General features: G+C 46.7%; 1 protein-coding gene across 3 annotated transcripts in view; it reads left to right on the top strand.

Moving 5' to 3' along the window:
* Positions 1 to 18,132, top strand: part of LRP4 (LDL receptor related protein 4) — an 81,440-nt gene that overhangs the window by 40,508 nt on the left and 22,800 nt on the right. For all 3 annotated transcript variants that reach the window (XM_057408816.1, XM_057408815.1, XM_057408817.1), the window contains exons 2-8: positions 1,228 to 1,374; positions 9,998 to 10,114; positions 12,205 to 12,318; positions 12,760 to 12,876; positions 15,634 to 15,762; positions 16,079 to 16,198; positions 16,331 to 16,456. In XM_057408816.1, coding sequence (XP_057264799.1) covers positions 1,228 to 1,374; positions 9,998 to 10,114; positions 12,205 to 12,318; positions 12,760 to 12,876; positions 15,634 to 15,762; positions 16,079 to 16,198; positions 16,331 to 16,456 — 870 coding nt within the window. The remainder of the gene's footprint in view (positions 1 to 1,227; positions 1,375 to 9,997; positions 10,115 to 12,204; positions 12,319 to 12,759; positions 12,877 to 15,633; positions 15,763 to 16,078; positions 16,199 to 16,330; positions 16,457 to 18,132) is intronic.

Genomic DNA, 18,132 nt, shown 5'->3' with positions numbered 1-18,132 from the left:
CAAATAGAATGGAAAATAAGAAAATTGGGGCTTTTTTCCTTTCTCTGTGTGTGTGCTTTAGTTGCTACAGTTCATGGTTCATCATGGATGCACTAGACATAACAACTGAGATGAGAAAGTCTGCAAATAGTTTAGGGTTTATAGAACTACCACGTGGGGCAGATATCCCTCTGTACTCTTCATGATCTCTTGTTTAATCCGAGGGCTTTGGGTTGGTTTGAATTGCAGAAAGAAGGCACCATGCAAAAAGAATCCAGTCCCAGACAAGCTTGAGGTGGGTTTTGATTGATAATCATTTGTTTAACAGTGATATTGATTATATAGATTGTCAGCTAAGGTCAGACAGAGGTTCAGGCACGACCTTTTTCTTTCGAGAGGTGGGCTATAGCCTGTTCTGTCTCTCCACGCAGAGATTTAGTAAGAGAATGTGTGGGATAAGAGTTTCCTTTGCACAGGGCTGAGAGTCAAGAGCTGTGCAGAGTGGTGTTCTGTAGCAGGGAGAGGGCAAAAAAGGGTTGGGAGCTCCTTAAGCTACCTTTAAGGCTGGAAAAAATGTTCTTATCGGATTACGTATTGACATTTGGAGAGCATTTTCTTTTGGTCAGTTTGTAGAGTTGAAAATCCTCTTTTGCTTTCAGAGCTGTCAGTTATACACAGGATAATGTCACAGTTAAATCACTACAGATAAGTAAGATTTTTATCTTGATTTTGATTTCATTGGTGTCTGAAATGTCTAAAGCAGTGACATGTAAAAGGCTTACTTCTACAAAGTTCAGGGTCTGGAGAAGACCCCAGATGACTCTCTGTAGTGGAATCTTTGCTATGTCTTCTGTTGTGGCGTCGGAACTAAGTGGAGCAGCAGAAGCACCGTGCGCTAGAAGAAGGCTGAGTTTGTAAACTAACAACGGCGTTCCGGTACCTGGCATTCCTTGAGTTTGATTGTATCTAGTGCCGAGTTATTTTTCAGCTGATTCCCAAGTCTGTTTTTGGCAGGTTGCTGTTTGCAGTTGCCTTCAAATAGCCCTATTCCAGGAAGCTGTCATAGTACTTAATGTCCTGTTTCAGCAGTGCAAGGGGGGGTGAATGTTTTCCTTTACAATAGGGTACGTGTACATACACATGGTGCGTACATGGAGGAAAACTGTGATGTCAACTTTGTATTTAATGCATTTACCCTAAAATAGATGGATGTCTTAAAAATACCTTTTATTCTCTGTTCCTTTCCAGGTGTTACAAGCAGCGCCGAATGCTCCTGTGGACGGAATCATTTTACATGTGCTGTCAGTGCTTTTGGTGAATGCACGTGCATCCCTGCTCAGTGGCAGTGTGATGGAGACAATGACTGTGGGGACCACAGTGATGAAGATGGCTGCAGTAAGAATACCATTCTTCTGTTTGTCTTAACTTCTCTGCAGGTGCTTCTCTGTTTTATAGGCGTATCGTAGTTTTTGCATGTAAAATGCTTAAGCCTGTAGCTGACATGCTTTTGACTGATTTCATGACTCAGGGTCTAACAGAGCCAGTGTCCACTGACATAAAGCACAGTGAAAGCCCAGCTCTGCCTTTTGCAACTGGTTTTAGATAGCTGTTGGACATGAATGTTTTAGAGGGAAGGGAGGGACAGAGAGAAGTACCTCTTTTTTCCCACCCTTTCAAGAGTACTATCAGTGAACTAAATTACATGGGTTTGCTATAAATATTAAAGGAAAATAAACAAGCAATGTGAAGAAGTATATTAAGGGTGTCTGCCCTCTTAAGTAACATTCTAGTTTCTGTCCTGCCTGCCCTGGGATGAGAGGGAAAAGTAAGCAGGGTCATCAACATTCATTGGTCTTGGGATCTGCTGAGAGAATTTGCTTTGCAGCTGCTCTGTATTTGCATAGCATCAGCATCTGTGTAGCTGAGCCCAGCTAGGTGAGAACTAACAGGCCATGGTTCAAAGGTACCAGAGTTGCTCGTTCATAAAACACACACTTAGGCTGTGGATCTCCTTGCCACAAAACATTGGTTCTGGAATTTCAAACGTTCTCAGAAAGCAGTCTGACAAGTTTATGGATGTCAAGTTTGCTGAGGGCTGTTAAAGATGAGTATGCCACCTCTTGTTTGGGAAGTGTTTGTATCACAAATAGAGGCAGATTTTGACTTCTGAGGAAGAATGTTTACTTGCATGCTATGTTCTTCCATTCCTCTCTTGCTGTCTGCTGTTGCATCATATATCTTTCTGTGGCCTGGGTGAGAGGAACCTTTTGGTCTTGCACAGTACAGCTGTGGTTATGGTGTATCCCTAATATATTAAGGAAATCTGGTCTACATGGATTTGAGTGGAAGCTGTGCAAAGTAGGAACTAGTAGTGAACTGCAATCAACCTGCTGATACTTTCAGCCACTGGAGGTTGGGCAGTATATAAAGTAGAGGCAGAGAATGTAGGAACTGGATTTGGTTTCTACCTTCCTTAATTCACAGTTTCTAACAAGGCAAAGGGAGGAATAAGACTGAAGCAAAAGGAGCTGTCTAGGAAACAGCATGTGTAAGATGGGAATGTTTAAACATCTCATTAAGAGTACAACTTGTGCTGTAGGTCTGCAGTTTAGTGAGAGAGGTAAGCTAGAGCATACAGAGAGGGACAGTAGAGTTGACAAGCTGGGAGGGGAGATAAAGAGCTGCATTTATACAGAGTAGTAAAGTGACTCAAGAGGATGGACTAGAATATGAGCTGCCTTTTTAAATATTGCCTTGTACTAGAATAAATACAAAGAGGAGAACTTTTTCAGCTGCCAGCAGAAGCATTCTGTGTGGAATTTAGTGGAAAGAAAAGGGCAAAAATAGAAGTTAGGCAATGGGGCTAAGGGCTCTATAGAAATGTTAAGTGCATGGCTTCAGCACACAAACATGAGGTTGCAGTGGAGGGGCCCTAGGAACACTTAACTCCATTAAGCCTGCTCAATCTGCTCATTACGAGTGATAACGTGATATTATTGTTAGCCTGTGAGAATTAGATCGACTCTACAGTGTGGGTTTGTGGTAGTTTGTGCTGCTTCCTATCTTGCCCAGTTACTACGGCATGAAACTTCCTGTTAGAGCAGATCACCTGCTAAATCCCTCTCCTTTGCTTGGCATGCAGGGGCCTTGTGAAGGTGCACTTGTTTGTGGGGTTAACTTCCCCTTTGATCTGTTTGCTGCCTGTGCCAAGCATGAAGAAGGCAGCCAGAGTGCTAGAGCAGGGGTGAGGCGTGAGCCCTTTGGAACAGCAGCTCCAACTTTAAATCAGTTTAAACTTCTCGCAATCAGCACTGATGTTTGCACAGAGAACAGGAGAATTTCTTTCCTTCCCTGGCCATCTGTGACATACGTGCAGGGTTCTGGTTGGAGTGGAGTTCTGAACAACTTCTGGTTGTAAGTTGGTTTCTTTTTTATCTGTTGACTTACACCAGATCTGAAATTGGTGGATTTCTTTCCAATGCAACACTGAGCTGTACGTTTGGGTCTCAGGAAGTCATCCCACAAGCCCCAGATATACTGAAGCGTGGTTGAAAAGTTAGTGAGATTCCTCAAAAACCACTGGGCAAGTCTTCATGTTGGGGTGAGCCCAACCACTTATATGGACTCTTCTGAGATGCTAAAGCCATGGAGGTTCTTTTTCAGCAATGTATGGAAGTACAGCTCTGAGTTCTAAAGGCAGGAATTAAAATATCATCAAGAAGTCCCTGATCAGAAGAGTGAACAGAAATGATTGCAAGGAATCTCACATTTCCAGTGGTCTGCTGCAAGCTGTTTTTTCAGGGTTATGGGATTTTCTTTTCCCTCCGGTGGATGTCCTGACTTTCCAGAGAAATAAAGCTTGCAACCGTGCTTGTTTTAAGGTTTACTTTGTCTTCAGTGTTATCAGCTCATATGCATAATATAAGCCAGTATGATGACAAGAATGAGTTCCTGAGAGTTCTGTCTTCTTCCTTGGGAAAGGGCAAGGAAAATGGGAAGACATTGGACTCCTGGACTCCTAATAAAGCAAGAGTGAAACATGGGGTGGGCGGAAAGGTGAAAATTACTTTGGCCAGTCAAGATTCAGTATTCTGTCTGTGTTTGTGTAACACCACACATGCTTGAGTAGTTGATTGGAGTTTACTAAATCCTATATTAATGCAATTTTCTAGTCTTGAACATGGAATCTGTCACTTCAGTTAAAAAAAGCCAGCTTCAAATGCACTGTGTGAGAAGAAGAGGAACAAAAGGACAAGATACTTGGCAGTGAGAGGAGTTACAGCTGTGAAAAGCAAGAGCAGACACAGGGAGCATTCCTTTTGAAGAGAGATTTTCAGTTTTCAGAGAAATCCTTAAAATGTGGGTTGTTTTTTTTTTTTTAATTAATGTTCTGTTACAAACTATAAAACAAATTCCTGCTTTTTGAGTCAGTTGCATCAGGTTTTTCCTCAACTGTTCTCAATCCTTTCTGCACACCACAGGCATTCTCTCTGTGTATCGGTGTCCTTGGAATGCCTGCCTCTCATAGGTATTTTCCTGTCACTTTGGGGAGAGCCCTGCCTCTGCTTACCTGGCTGTGACAGGAACCGTTTCCCTTGCAGATCTGAAGCCCTGGTGTGATGGGAGCCAATTACTCAGTGACATGCTTGCTTCCTGCTCTGGATCATGTTTGCAAGCCAGAGAGCCATAGTAATAATAGTAATAAGCAGCCTCCCAGCTGTCATGCCAGCTTCATAGACTTTCTCTGGTGTCAGCTCTCTGGCTTGCTGACAGTGACTGCCTTGGAAGCCCTTCCTACACAAGGACAGAGCAGCTCAGCTGCCTTCCTGCCTTGTGCCAACAGAGACTACTTTGGACTGTCCCTAACGAAAGCCGCATGCAAGCGAAGGAATGGTTTTCATTCTGCCCTCCCGCATGTGCTTTGAAGTCCAGGGTGGTGTGAATGAGCCTTACTTCCTGTGGCAAGGGTGAAAGGACAACTGAGGAAACTTGGCCTGAGGACTGATAAATAGCTCTGTTTCTCCTAAGATACACCAGATCCCCTCAGGACCATCCCCCAGCAGAGCTGCCTTACTCTGAGGTTTGGATCTGTATCATACCTAATATAAATGTGCAGCTCCATGAGACAGTATTGTACAACAGAACATGGAGCTAAGCAAGCAAATCGATTTCATTTAAAGGGACTGAAGAAGAATTTACTCCTTTTACCTTAAAACTTACAGAAGGTGGTCTGATGTTCCTATCTCATTGGGAAACGTAGGCAGTTCCTGTTGAGCTGCAGCTCATTCAAGCCTCGGAGTGGACCTCTTCCTTGCCAGGATGAGGGCTATCAGTGTAGCCTGTGTATCGGTCCCACAACAAAGCATTTTCAGTTGATGTAAGCCTAAGAATCTCACAGGTCTTTTACTAAAATTAACAGAAACTTTACAAGAATCATCTTTCCTCTGCCTGCCACTGAATCACCAGTCTTGAGCTCAGACATAAGAGCTCAGGTGAAGCTTCACTTCTAAACTTCCAAGTTTTACTAATTTACTCCTGAAGAGTTCAAGTTTCTCTTTAAAAGACACCAGTTCTACATCTGCAACCATACTGCACCATTTTATTGGCTTTGGAGTACGTGTGCTTCCTTTAAAAGGCACCAGAATTAATGCAGTGCCCCTCCGGGCAGAGAGCACGCTAGTGATCAAAGGGCTGTGACAGATTGGGTGCTGATGCTATTTTAAATTGGTTTTTCCCCTTCTTTTCCTTTTGACCAGCAGCATCCTTTAAATACACTTCAGGAGTGAACTTGGGAACATTTTCTGTTATTCTGGATCTAGACTTTCCAAAACGGAGTGAATAAAATGCAGTGTCTCCCATTTCTTCCCAAGAGCAGACTCCACGTGCCCGAGTGTAGCTGTAGCTGGAGGGCTGGCTGCGCTTGACTTTCATGTGGGTAGCATGGATTTTTTTGGAGGGAGTTTGTATGTATTCTTTAACTTAACTCCTCATTCTTCACATGACCGAGAGTTCGTGTCATTAAACAGCAGTGTTCAAACCGCCGCGCTCCGGAGCTCGGAATGCCGGTCGCTTGCAGTGCTTGGGTATACAGCAACCTGCTCAGCACAGGCAACAGGAATCAAGTGTTCAAAGGACAGTGGGACGTGATTCAGGCTGCGTTTCACCTTATAAACTTCCCTTTTCCCCCGCCCTCCCCCTTCCCCTTCTGCTCAGCCATAAAAGAGCGGCCTGTGTAATAGGAGTTGGGAGAGGGGGAGGAATAGCAGGCTTACCATAGACCTAGCTTTGCTGAAGCCTTGGATGGAGTCCAGCGTGACCATGCAGAGGGATGAGCTCAGGGAAATGGTTGGAAGTTCAAAGGCCTTTTTGTGTCACTCACTGTCAGTTGGCAGGTGTGCTCTCTTGGGCTGCCGCTGCCCAGCCTAGGTCTTCCCACCAGCTCCCCTTCCTTGGGCTTGCTCCTCATCCTGCCTCTCTGTTCTACCTGGGGAGGTGCGTTTAGTCCCTTGCTGTCTGGGCATTTGTTTGTCTTCCGTTCCATTGCAGGACTTGCCTTTCCTCATCTGTTTTAGGAAAACACTGCGCAGATACGGAGTGATGAAGCTGGAATTGAGTAGGGAAGGGGGGCATGAGGCTTCACTGTGTTCACTGTTGCATTAGCTAATCCTGCCATGATTAGTGGTGAAAGCACATTAGTGCAATCTGTGATCACCTTTGCATCAGTGGAAGCAGCATCTGTGAAGGACTCGCAGCTTACTTAGGAAGTCATAAATAATCTTTATTTTACATGTTGGGGCAGCGGGGCTAAAGAGACAGAACTATCCTGTGGCCATGTAAGCATCAGTATTGAGCTAGGAAGAGAATAGAGTAGTTCTGTTTCCAGTTGTCTAGATGCTAATCCAGTTTGTCCAGAGATCTTGCCCCATCTCTGGCAATGAACGGAGTTCCTACTGCTTCGTTTGTATTGCCATGCACTCTTCTTCTGACTGTGGAAGCATGGCTTTAAAATGAGTTTTTTGAGTTAAAGCAATACACTTAGCAAGCTGTATAGTCATTCCTTGATGTCAAGACAAAATATAGTGGTGGTTGTTTGAGAGTCCTAAGTGTGACCTCTTAACTTCTGAATTTCCTCTTAACTTCAGTTTTCCAAACACTTTGGATGTATTTACAACAGTACTAAACATTAACTCTGGGCTAGTGGTATGTCCTCAGCTTTAACTCCACAGGAATAAAACTCATCAAAATATGAAGTAATAAATGACCAACAGAAGAGCTGAATAATAACAACCCTAGAGCAAAGGGCTGTACAGTGGAACCGAAGCCCGATGTGTTTAGAATAAATAGAAGGAAACACAGGAATGTTTCTGTGTAGCCAGTTTGCTTTTTAATGGGGAGAAGTGACTGTGGACTGGGAGGGCAGGGCTGGGAAGAAGGGATTAGGAAGAGGCTGCCCCCGTGTGAAAGCTGCTCCCAGAATCTCTTGTGTTTTCCTTTGAAGCATCTGTTTCTGACTATTATTAGGTTCAGGTAATAAGTTTATGTGGCTCCCTTCCCTGATCTCATTGGTAGTTCTTCTGCTCTATAAGATCATCAGTCTCCATTCATTAGGTTGCTGGGTTTTGGGGGGGTGGGGGATTGAGGGGTTGGTGTTTGGATTTTTTTTTAAGCATTATTATTTTCCTTAAGTGGGTTTGTGTTTTATTCTTCCTCCTTTAAAGGAGAGCTCCTGTAGAAGGGGATTTATCTCCCTCCGGTGTTGTCTGGGCTGACACACACTTGATGTCTGCTGGGTTGGGAATTATGTCCTCCTTTGTATGGGGCAGTTTTTCTTTCACCCTCTTCACTCCCTCCCCTCTGCTTGAAGCTTGATTTTCATATGTTGGGGGAGTATGAAATTGGCTGAAGTGCTCCCTGTAGGGGTGGAATTCCATTTTGTGTCCATACCTCATGAAGGGATGCAGCAGTTCAGTGGGATAATGGTATGGGCTCTGAACCAGCGCTAATGGCCTAACCCTGTGGGAGCCTGAAGAATTCTCCCCTGGAGAGCCAGCATGCAAATTCCCTTCCAGGTGGCTCCTGTGCAGCCCTTTGGTGATTAGTCACGCTGGGACCGAAAAGCATATGCTGGGGGGGATGGTCTCAGCCCTAAACTGCAGCTGAGGCCAAGGAAGGCTTGCTCAGTGTGCAATCTATGGGAGTTGTGCCTGGGCGGAGAGGGCTGATGTGTGGGACTGACCCTCTGAATCCAAGAATTCGGCTTGGTTTTGTTTGGAAGTAGAGTTTGGGAACTGGAGTATTTTCCCCTTCCCTCTGTCCTGGGAAAGAAAGGGAAGCTCCATCTCCACTTTGATGCAGCACAGGGGTGCTCAGGGGAAGTGCAGTGTAAGGAAGTGGGTCAGCCATTGGAAGAGCAGAGTGTTGTCAGACCCACGCAGTGAAAATAGATCTGTATCCTTCCTCTCCTTCATACCTTTTCGGGACCTAGACGCACCTGGAGCCGACCTGGACATATATCTGCATGGGGCATCCTGAACAGAATGGGAAGAACCTTTTCCCAAGGGCCAGTGCCAGACTCTATGTTTGGTTACGTAGCGCAGGGTTCAGTGTTGAGAGCAGTGATGTCCTCTCAGATACAGAGATGCCTACACTGCCATGTCGCAGGGATGGCTGAGAAGATGATCTGAATTTGTGGTTAGAAAAAGAGATGTTAGAGCAAGTCTGACTTTAACTGCACCAGTGTGTTCTTAGCGGGGGAGGTTTTAGTATAGGCCCTCGACAAGAAATTTTGGAGGACTTGCTATAGCGAGCAGTGAATGATTCTGTATAACGTAATCCATTGCTGTTCTCACAGGACATTGGCAGCAGTCCTGAGCCAAGGGGAAGCGGAGGGTTGAGGAAGCTGGAAAAGCTGAAAACGTGACTATTTGTTCTCCCTGTTAAATCCTCCTCCCTGCGTGTGTGGCTGCTGTCTTCACCTTCTTCTTTTACCTGCCTCCCTCCCCTCGCGCTCCCACCTCCAGGGTAGTGTTGGCAGGGGAAGCAGCAGCAGCATAGCAGCGGAGGGCTGGTCTGCCTGGTGACAGATGGGAGATGCTGTCAGCAAGCTGGGCTGGGATGAAAGGGTTTCAGGAACCTTTCAGGCTCTCCAGCCCTTGCCCCTTCACATTGCTGAGCCAACACTGTTCTTGGGAGAACACACCTGCCAGGAGCAGCCTTGTGCAGCCCCTTCCCTACCACATCTGGCAGCACTTAAAAGCATAAACCTCCTGGGGTTGAGTGTTCCTCTCATCTGTGGGGGGAAGGACAGGGCTGATGCTGCCCCTTGAATTCCAGCTTTGTGGCTCCAGGCCTCTTCAAACACTGTGGATTTGTGGTTCTGCCCTGTTGCCAGCAGGCTCCTGCGTAGGCAAGCACCATCCCACATCTGCCCACTTCCTCTGTCCCTTCTGGAGACCAGGTTTGGACTCTTGTCCACACCTGAGGTACAACAAATTATCCCCAGCAGTGGATTCCTGCCTCTAAGCTTTTCCTTGCAGGTTAGATAAAAATGCTGGTAGAATTCCTGTGCTGGAACACACACTGTAGCATGTACCTTGTAAAATCCTGCTCCCAGAAACATTACTTCTGATAGTTCTCGCTCTAAAGATCTCACTTTGCAGTAGAAACAGAATGGACTTCACTGGGAAGCATGCAGGAAAGATGTTGATAATGTAATTTAGCTTGTTCTAAAATAAATGCAGTTACGGGAGGACAGCAGGCTCAGGGATGAAAGAGACAAAAGGAACTCAGTGGGGGGATTGTGGCGGCTACTTTATTGTGGGAAGGGCAGTGCTTCCCTGGGGAGGAGAGACTGGCAAGCTGCAGCCCTGCCCCAGCCCCATCTGAGAAGCAGCTCTTCCTCATGACTTGAGGTCTTCCGTTCCTAAGAGGTGTATTCTCCTCCCTCAGGAGGGAAGGAACTTTGCTGTCAGGAAGGAAGCTGGCTGCAGCTCCATGAGGTGTTTCTTTGCTGTTGCAGTGCTGCCCACTTGCTCCCCCTTGGACTTCCACTGCGACAACGGGAAGTGCATCCGGCGGTCGTGGGTCTGCGACGGAGACAATGACTGTGAGGATGATTCCGATGAACAGGACTGCCGTAAGTCACCTCTGTGAGGGGAGAGGGTGGCTGCAGTGCCTGCCTGCCGTGGCTGGGCAAAGGTGACCCTTTTTAGTACAGGAATGTAAGAGTTTATCCACTGAATCAGACCTTTGGCTTGTTACATAGCCTGTAACAGAGGTGCGTGTACCTGATGTCCTGCTACCTTGACACCTGGTTTGCTGTTCAGCTGCGTGTCCTGGAGGAGGGGATGCTTCTCCATCCGGCTAGAGAATCATTTATGCCCTGCAGCCCTGCTGGTTAATGTCCCATGAAGCACTTCCCTGAGCTCTTCATGTCCTCCCCTGTTCGTGGAAACACCTCACCCCTGCCAAATCTTCCTGAGATGCCTGTCTGGCTGACTTCCTGCAGCTGCAGGTTCCACTGTCTGACTTCTCTGCTGGGCTGGGCTGTCCCCAGCATCCTCTCCCTTCAAACAGAGGTCCCTGAGGAGAGGGAGGTGCTGTAGGGATGCTCCCCACGCGAGTCTAGTTACCCTGAAAGCTGACTGTGTGCTGCCGTGCAAGGCATCATCTTCACGAGAGCTGCAGTGGCAGGCTGCTTGCTGTGAACACTGCCATTGTGCCATTAAAATGGAGGGAATTTTGCCTGAGTCTTCAGAGTTCAGCCCCTTGTTTCCCCTTTTTGTTGAGGACACGGGTTACTTGTGGTTGATTTCCATTAGCATTAGGAATACAGCTTTCCACTACAACAAATCAGGTCCATACTTGGCAGCACATGCCAGAGAACCAGCGCGTTATATAGCACTGGGGTTCAGCTGTGCTGAAACTGCACTGATTACCAGGGCTAGCATCAGGCTGCAGTTAGGAGCAGACCTGTTTTGCTGTCTGGTTGAGATCGTTGCAGCTGCCTAATAATCATCACTCTGCAGCCCTTGGAGTCTACAAAGCACAGTGCTCCAGAGTGTCTCTGATGGAAGGACCACATCTCAAGAAATGCAAAAATTCAAGCTCTTGGCTGTCAAGTATTCCATGTCCAACACTTGTGTGGAAATGAATTCATGATTTTGGTCACTATGCCCCTGATCTTTGCTTGCCCTTTTGGGCAATGGCGTGGGTTTGACACCCATCCCTGGCATTGTTCAGTCGGCTTTGGTTGGACGGGGTTTGGAGCAACCTGGTCTAGTGGAAGGTGTCCCTGCCCGTGGCAGGGGGTTGGGACTGGATGAGCTTTAAGGTCTTTTCTATGGCTCTGTGAGTCTGTGTGAGGCTCTGCATTGCAGGACTAAGCTCAGTTTTCTAGCCTGTTCAATGATTTTTGTGAAAGGAGGGGTCTGCAGTCTGGGTCTGTTTTGCCTTCTGTTTCTCAGAAGAAGTTGGGATGCCCTCATATTTGAGACAACAGTGGAGAAGGGTGAGATCATAAGATTTGGAAACTAATGAAAGGAGGAAGGCAAGGTTCTGTGCTTAAGAGACTCCTAGGGCTAGCACTTAACCATAGGAGAGCTTCTGTTGGATTGAGATCCTCAGGGGCTAATTTTGCAGTCTCTTTCCTCACTGCTCTGCAGACGTGCTTCCTTAGAAGACTGGCAAAGAGGGTAGAATGAGGCTGCAAATCTTGAGGTGTTCAGAAGAGGAAGCTTAAATTTTCTGTCTTCCTTTCCAATGAACGTTTCCTTTCCTCTGAAGGTAGCTTTGGCATCACTGTGAAAAGAAGGTGGAGATATAATCCTACCAGCAATTATTTGTTAGGTAATGATAGAGTCTATTAATTCCTTTAAGAAGAGGGCTGATTGCCTTTTTTCTGTGCAGGGATCTCTTGAGCCTGGCTTGGAGCTATGCTAGAATCCCGTGGGTGGCTCCATTGTTCTGTGCCAGGTGCTTTCTCCAGCCCATGTTCTCAGGTTTTAGAGCCTGCTGTGCTGTTGACTTATGGATGGAATGGAAGAAAAACACTCAAGAAACCTCTCAGTGGCTTTCCTGCTATTGTTAGGGAAGGGAAATCAGCTCTCCACCATGGTTGTGTCCTTGGAGAATGACCCTGCTGGATTTGTAACGTCATGGATTTGGTGTTCTGAAAGGTAAATCTTCTTGCCTTGTCTTCACCTTATCTCCATCGTGTCCCTGCAGCTCCACGGGAGTGTGAGGAAGATGAGTTCTCATGTCAGAACGGATACTGCATCCGCAGCCTGTGGCACTGTGATGGTGACAATGACTGTGGTGACAACAGTGATGAGCAGTGTGGTGAGTAAAGAGGTCCTACAAGTACTGCCCTGCCAGTGCTTTAAAAAGGGTAATGCAGATTCCAACCTGTGCAGTTCTGGGATCCCCTGAGCATAGTGAGGTCTTGCAGCTGGCTTGGCTGGGCTGGGCTTGTGGGGTAATCCATGGGCTGGCTGCTTGGGATCTCAGGCTGTGTGGCTTACGTGCCAGGCAGAAATCACTTGAGATCTGCTACTCCTTGATATATTGTTATGAGGTCCCATGGATTCCTTTTGAATCCAGCCCTCCATGTAAGTTAAATGAGCAATGATGGTTTTGCTCAGGCACTGCATGACGTGGGTATGTGTTGTTTCACAAGCAGTCTTGTTTGTGGGTGCCCTGGGAGCTTCAGGAGCAGGGGAAGGTTGTTTCCTGGCTTCTCTGAGAAAACTCAAGGCTTCGTTTGCATTACTGTCTCTGCAGATATGAGAAAGTGCTCGGAGAAGGAGTTCCGTTGCAGTGACGGGAGCTGCATAGCTGAGCACTGGTTCTGTGATGGTGACACAGACTGCAAGGATGGCTCGGATGAAGAGAATTGCCGTAAGTGCTCTCCTTGCTTCATAACCACAGGAAATAGCCTTTGGACCTGCTCCTGTCTTTGGGGTTTGGCACGTTTTCTGCAGCAGAGATCAAAAACAAGTTAGTCCTGCCTGTACTGGCAGCTATGCTGCCTTCTGTTGCTTACCCCAGAGGGCACAAGAGAATGGTGTATCTCTTGTGTTACCTCACAGGCATACTTCATCTGTGCCTGGCTGCTTTGCTGTTCCTTCCCATGCCTGTGTGACCTTGAGTCAGAGCAGGAGGCTTATGCTTTACTGAATACACACCTCTGTATAAAACTGTAGGAGTTGGAGGGCAGGAGGGAAGGGGAGAAAACTGTTTCCTTTTATTCCTTTTATTCTATATGAAGACAGGCTGAGAAAGTTGGGGCTGTTCAGCCTGGAGAAGAGAAGGCTGCGTGGAGACCTCATAGCAGCCTTCCAGTATCTGAAGGGGGCCTATAGGGATGCTGGGGAGGGACTCTTCATTAGGGACTGTAGTGATGGGACAAGGGGTAACGGGTTCAAACTTAAACAGGGGAAGTTTAGATTGGATATAAGGAGGAAATTCTTTCCTGTTAGGGTGGTGAGGCACTGGAATGGGTTGCCCAGGGAGGTTGTGAATGCTCCACGCCTGTCAGTGTTCAAGGCCAGGTTGGACGAGGCCTTGGGTGACATGGTTTAGTGTGAGGTGTCCCTGCCCACGGCAGGGGGGTTGGAACTGGATGATCTTAAGGTCCTTTCCAGTGCTAACGATTCTATGATTCTATGATTCCTGTTGCCTGACTCCTGCCTGAAACTGGGGGGGAAACACACACAGCATCCTCAGGGACTGCACATCCCCAGCTGCAGGGGCTGTCTGCCTGACCAGCCTCTCCTTACTGCGATGCTTTACGCACCTGAAAAGTAACTGATGGGGTATGAGGGACCCTGAGAGCCCACAGCAGTTGTTTTCTCCTCTGCCTTCACCGGCTTGCAGCAAGTGGGGCAGGGGGGTCTATTATGTCCCTTCCTCTCCCCCACCGCCTGTGTGCTGTGTCTGTGGAAGTCACAGTGGTCCCTTCCCCCATGCTGCTCTCGCAGGCGCTGTGCAGGATTTGTTCTAGATAGCAGGAAACTTCAAAAGGCTCTGGGAGGGGGCTCGGGGCCGCCCGCTCCCCAAGGGCAGGGGAGTGGATGCATGGGGGACTTGTCTTTTATCTCTCCAGATAATGAGAGCTGGCAGGGAGCCAGGGGCTGCAGACGTTTCTAAGCCAGGAAAGGGCTCCAAGAGGAAGCCAACCTCCCTCCCTCTCTTTTCCCTTCTCTCTTGCCTGTCACTTCCCTGCAGGCCATGAATAGGCCCTTGGGAAGGGAAGGGAGATGTTTCCATCTTGCCTCCTATGGGAGTGGAGGGACTCCCAGAACTGGTGCCCCTGCTTCTCTAATCTGGGATGCTTCTCCAGTCCTGGCTGGCAGTTGTCTCTATAAGGCATTTTATAGCTGTTGAAGCTAAGAAGCTCAATTTGGCTACTGCCCTTTCTCTTAATCTTCCTCCATGTGGCTGTCATCTTTTCTGTATCTCCAATCCTGCTGTCATTCATCTAGGGCAAGATGGGACTACACTGTTCTTTCCTGTGTGTTTTATGGGTTTCATGTTTCGTTTGGCTGTTTCAGTGTGTGTGTGTTTCTGATGGAGGGTGCGTGTGCTGTAATTGAATCACACTACATGAGAGTTGAAGTCACTGACTTCATTTTCTCCTCAAGGAGATCCAAGTGCTCCTTTCAGGCTCCTTTGGTGAGGTACACATTAACACACAATGTAGCATCCAGCTACTCCATACTCACTGAAGTCCTTACTGTATGCCTGCAGGCTGTGCCAACTACTTCATGTGCAGTTCATGTCATTCTTTTCCCTTTTGCTTAATGGATTTATTTTGAGAGCACTCAGTTGAAAGACTCATATGTCCAAAGCACGCAGTTCATTCTCTGGAGAGTATGAGAAAAGGTGTCAGATTCTGCTGTGTGGGACTCAGAATATCTTTCATCCCTTCCCACACTGTTGAACAGAGAACAGTGGGCAAATCCTTGACTCTGTTGGCCTTTCCCCAGGGTAGTCTGTGTGGCTTTGCTCCTTACTAATATGGCATGGTTTGTTTTGGTGACAGCTTGAGAGGAAAAGGAGAGGGGAAATCCTCAAAGGTCAGGTGCAGACCTGGGCATTGTGCTTCTTGCCTCCTTCCTTTGGCCTTCAAGTGCTTATCTTGGTTCAAATTGTAAAGGATTCATTCCATACCTTGCATTCTGATGTGCCTCAGTCCCAAAGGGTATCTTTATTTTTCCATCTGGTTTTGTATCTATTTTGTCCAGGTTTAATAAACAATTTAAACACTGTTAAGCACTAAGACATAGTGTCTCAAGCATAAGGTGGTATTTGGCACTCTTGTATCCTTTTTGTTGCTTTCCCATCAAATCTTCCTTCTTCATAGCTGTTTCTTCTTTAGAACTTAATGGGTTTTGAAAAGTTAGTGTTTATAGGCTAACATCCTTTTCATTTATTATTATTTTTAGTTGATAGTTTGTATAAGTGTCCTTATATATAGGTTTAACCTGCCCCTCAGCGAAGCACAAACAGCATTCAAGTTCCTCTCAGTAATATCAGTCATGCAGAGCTCATCACTGAACCCTTACTACTCTGTTACTAGACTGTGAGGTGGTTGCATCTAAACTGGATTGTGCCCTGTCACCTCAGCCATTTTTTCTTTGATTCCCTTCTTAGCATCAGATGTTCCAGCCGCCACCTGCAGCTTGGAGGAATTCCAGTGTGCATATGGACGCTGCATCTTGGACATCTACCACTGTGATGGCGATGATGACTGTGGGGACTGGTCTGATGAATCTGACTGCTGTAAGTAAATGCAGGGTGGTGAACTGCTCCAAACATATGAGTTTGTTTTTACATTGGTTGGAGAAGGGTTGCAGTGTAGATAGCAATCTCATTGTATAAGATGACTCTTTCACTATTTAATTTGAATTTAAATCTGGACAGTGAGAATTGTGATGTGTAATCAGCACAGTTCCTTGTGCAGATATTGTAGCAGTATCCAGGAGGAGTCTGTTCAGGACCAAGTTCCACAACAGTGGAGTGCAAGGGTAGTGCTGTGGGGTGCAGGGATGTTACACTGGTCTGAGTTTGCTCTTTATATTCTTTCCTATCTCTGCAGCATCTCATCAGCCTTGTCGCTCTGGAGAGTTCATGTGCAACAGTGGCCTGTGCATTAATGCTGGCTGGAGGTGCGATGGAGACTTTGACTGTGATGACCAGTCAGATGAGAGGAACTGCAGTGAGTGCTGGAAATTGGTGGGAGTGTTTGGGGTTTCTGCAGATGCAAAAGAGTATTTGGGACTGTTAGCCTTGGAATTGGGTCTCTTCTGATCCTTCTTGCTCACTTAATGTTCTCCTTTTGGTTCCCCAGCTACATCTATGTGCACAGCTGACCAGTTCCGCTGTAAATCAGGGCGCTGTGTCCGTCTGTCCTGGCGCTGTGATGGGGAAGATGACTGCTCTGACAACAGTGATGAGGAGAACTGTGAGAACACAGGTTTGGCTTGCTGCCTTGCTACTTATAGCTAATGCTTCCATCGTGGGGGTAATAGGTAGTGGAGTCTTTTGATTGCTTCATTGGGTTCAGCCTAGAGTTTCCACCCTTCCCAAAGAATGTGAGCTATAGTTTATCTTAAGTGCTTGCAAACAGGTTCAGGTCTGTGTGCTTAAACTAAAGTGCTGGTGTTTTCTGGTGAAACATCGGGTCCCTGTACCTTCTGTCCTGTCCTTACACTGTGAATTACCACAGAGATGATTCCATTCAGACTTGGAAACATTAATAATGTGCAAAGTTGCTACCTTTGTCAAATGGACTATGTATAACTCATGCCTTGGGCATAGTTCTGGATAGCTTTCATGTTGCCTTGTGAAGTTGCAAAGGAATTCTAGCAGGCAGTGGAATGCAAAAGTGCATTTTGTGGAAGTGAGGGATAAAGCCGCTGGTTTAGAAGTTAAGGGTGGTCAACTTCCCCCTTAATATTTGCTCAGGAGTCTCCCTTCCCTAGTCCTCTTTTTCACATACAGCCATTGCTTTATATGATAAAAGGTTTATATAATAAAAGGCCAGGTTGAATCAAGGCCAGGTTGGACATGGCTTGGAGCAACCTGGTCTAGTGGGAAGGGTCCCTGCCCATGACATGAAGGGTTGGAACTGGATGAGCTTTAAGGTCAATTCTAACCCTAACTATTCAATGATTCATTCTATGATAATAGTGGCAATGGGGAAGAGGAGGGTTTCAACAGACCCTAGTGTTATGCTAGGATTTAAAGAATCTCTAGAACCTTCCGCTTTCCTCAGATCCTTCAGGATGTCTGTAGCCCTTGTTGAGGAATAGTATGTACTGGTCCATGAATTCATCCCTGTGGGTGAAGCCCAGTTGCACATACTGACCCTTCTGGATCAGTGTATTTTAAACAGTGAGTTTAGGGCTGACAAAAGGGATCTGTACCCCTTGTTGGGGCCTGCTGAGGAGGGGGAGTGGGTATTCTACAAGGAAAACTGAGCTCAGAGGACCTGGAGACGCACACGTAGGCATTTGAGAGCAGCTGCTCTAGACTGGTCAGCTGTCATGAGCAACAGTGTGCAGGAGATGGCGGTGATCCTGGAAAAAGCAATTGTACTTAAAGACAAGTTGATACCCCTGTTTCTTCAACCTGATAATAAAGGTATTTAGAGGGATTAAGAGAATAGTTGCCACCCAGAAGCCAAGTCAGACTTCCAGAGGCACTGAAATTCAACCTCTCTACCCCAAACCAAACCCAAGGTGGTTGATAACAGCTACTGTTATTGTAAAGTCAGTTGTGCAATTCATAGAATCATAGAATAGTTTAGGTTGGAAAGGACCTTAAGATCATCCAGTTCCAACCCCCCTGCCATGGGCAGGGACACCTCACACTAAACCATATCACCCAAGGCTCTGTCCAACCTGGCCTTGAACACTGCCAGGGATGGAGCATTCACAACCTCCCTGGGCAACCCATTCCAGTGCCTCACCACCTTTACAGGAAAGAATTTCTTCCTTATATCCAATCTGTATCCAGTCCAGTTCTGCATTAGGTTTATGGTGGTAGTCAGCAAGTAAAAAATAACTTGGGGCTTCCGAGCAGGATGTGTACTGGGTAGTCTACGTGAAGTAGTGTGCTGTCTGCATGTCTGTAGGAAGAGTTGAAATC

Source organism: Pezoporus wallicus, unplaced genomic scaffold, assembly GCF_028554395.1.
Source record: "Pezoporus wallicus isolate ANWC-B61680 ecotype Strahan unplaced genomic scaffold, APGP_CSIRO_Pwel_v1 contig_6382, whole genome shotgun sequence".
NCBI classification, from domain to species: domain Eukaryota; kingdom Metazoa; phylum Chordata; class Aves; order Psittaciformes; family Psittacidae; genus Pezoporus; species Pezoporus wallicus.
Note: the sequence above shows the minus strand (reverse complement) of the source record. Positions and strands in the feature narration are given on the sequence as shown.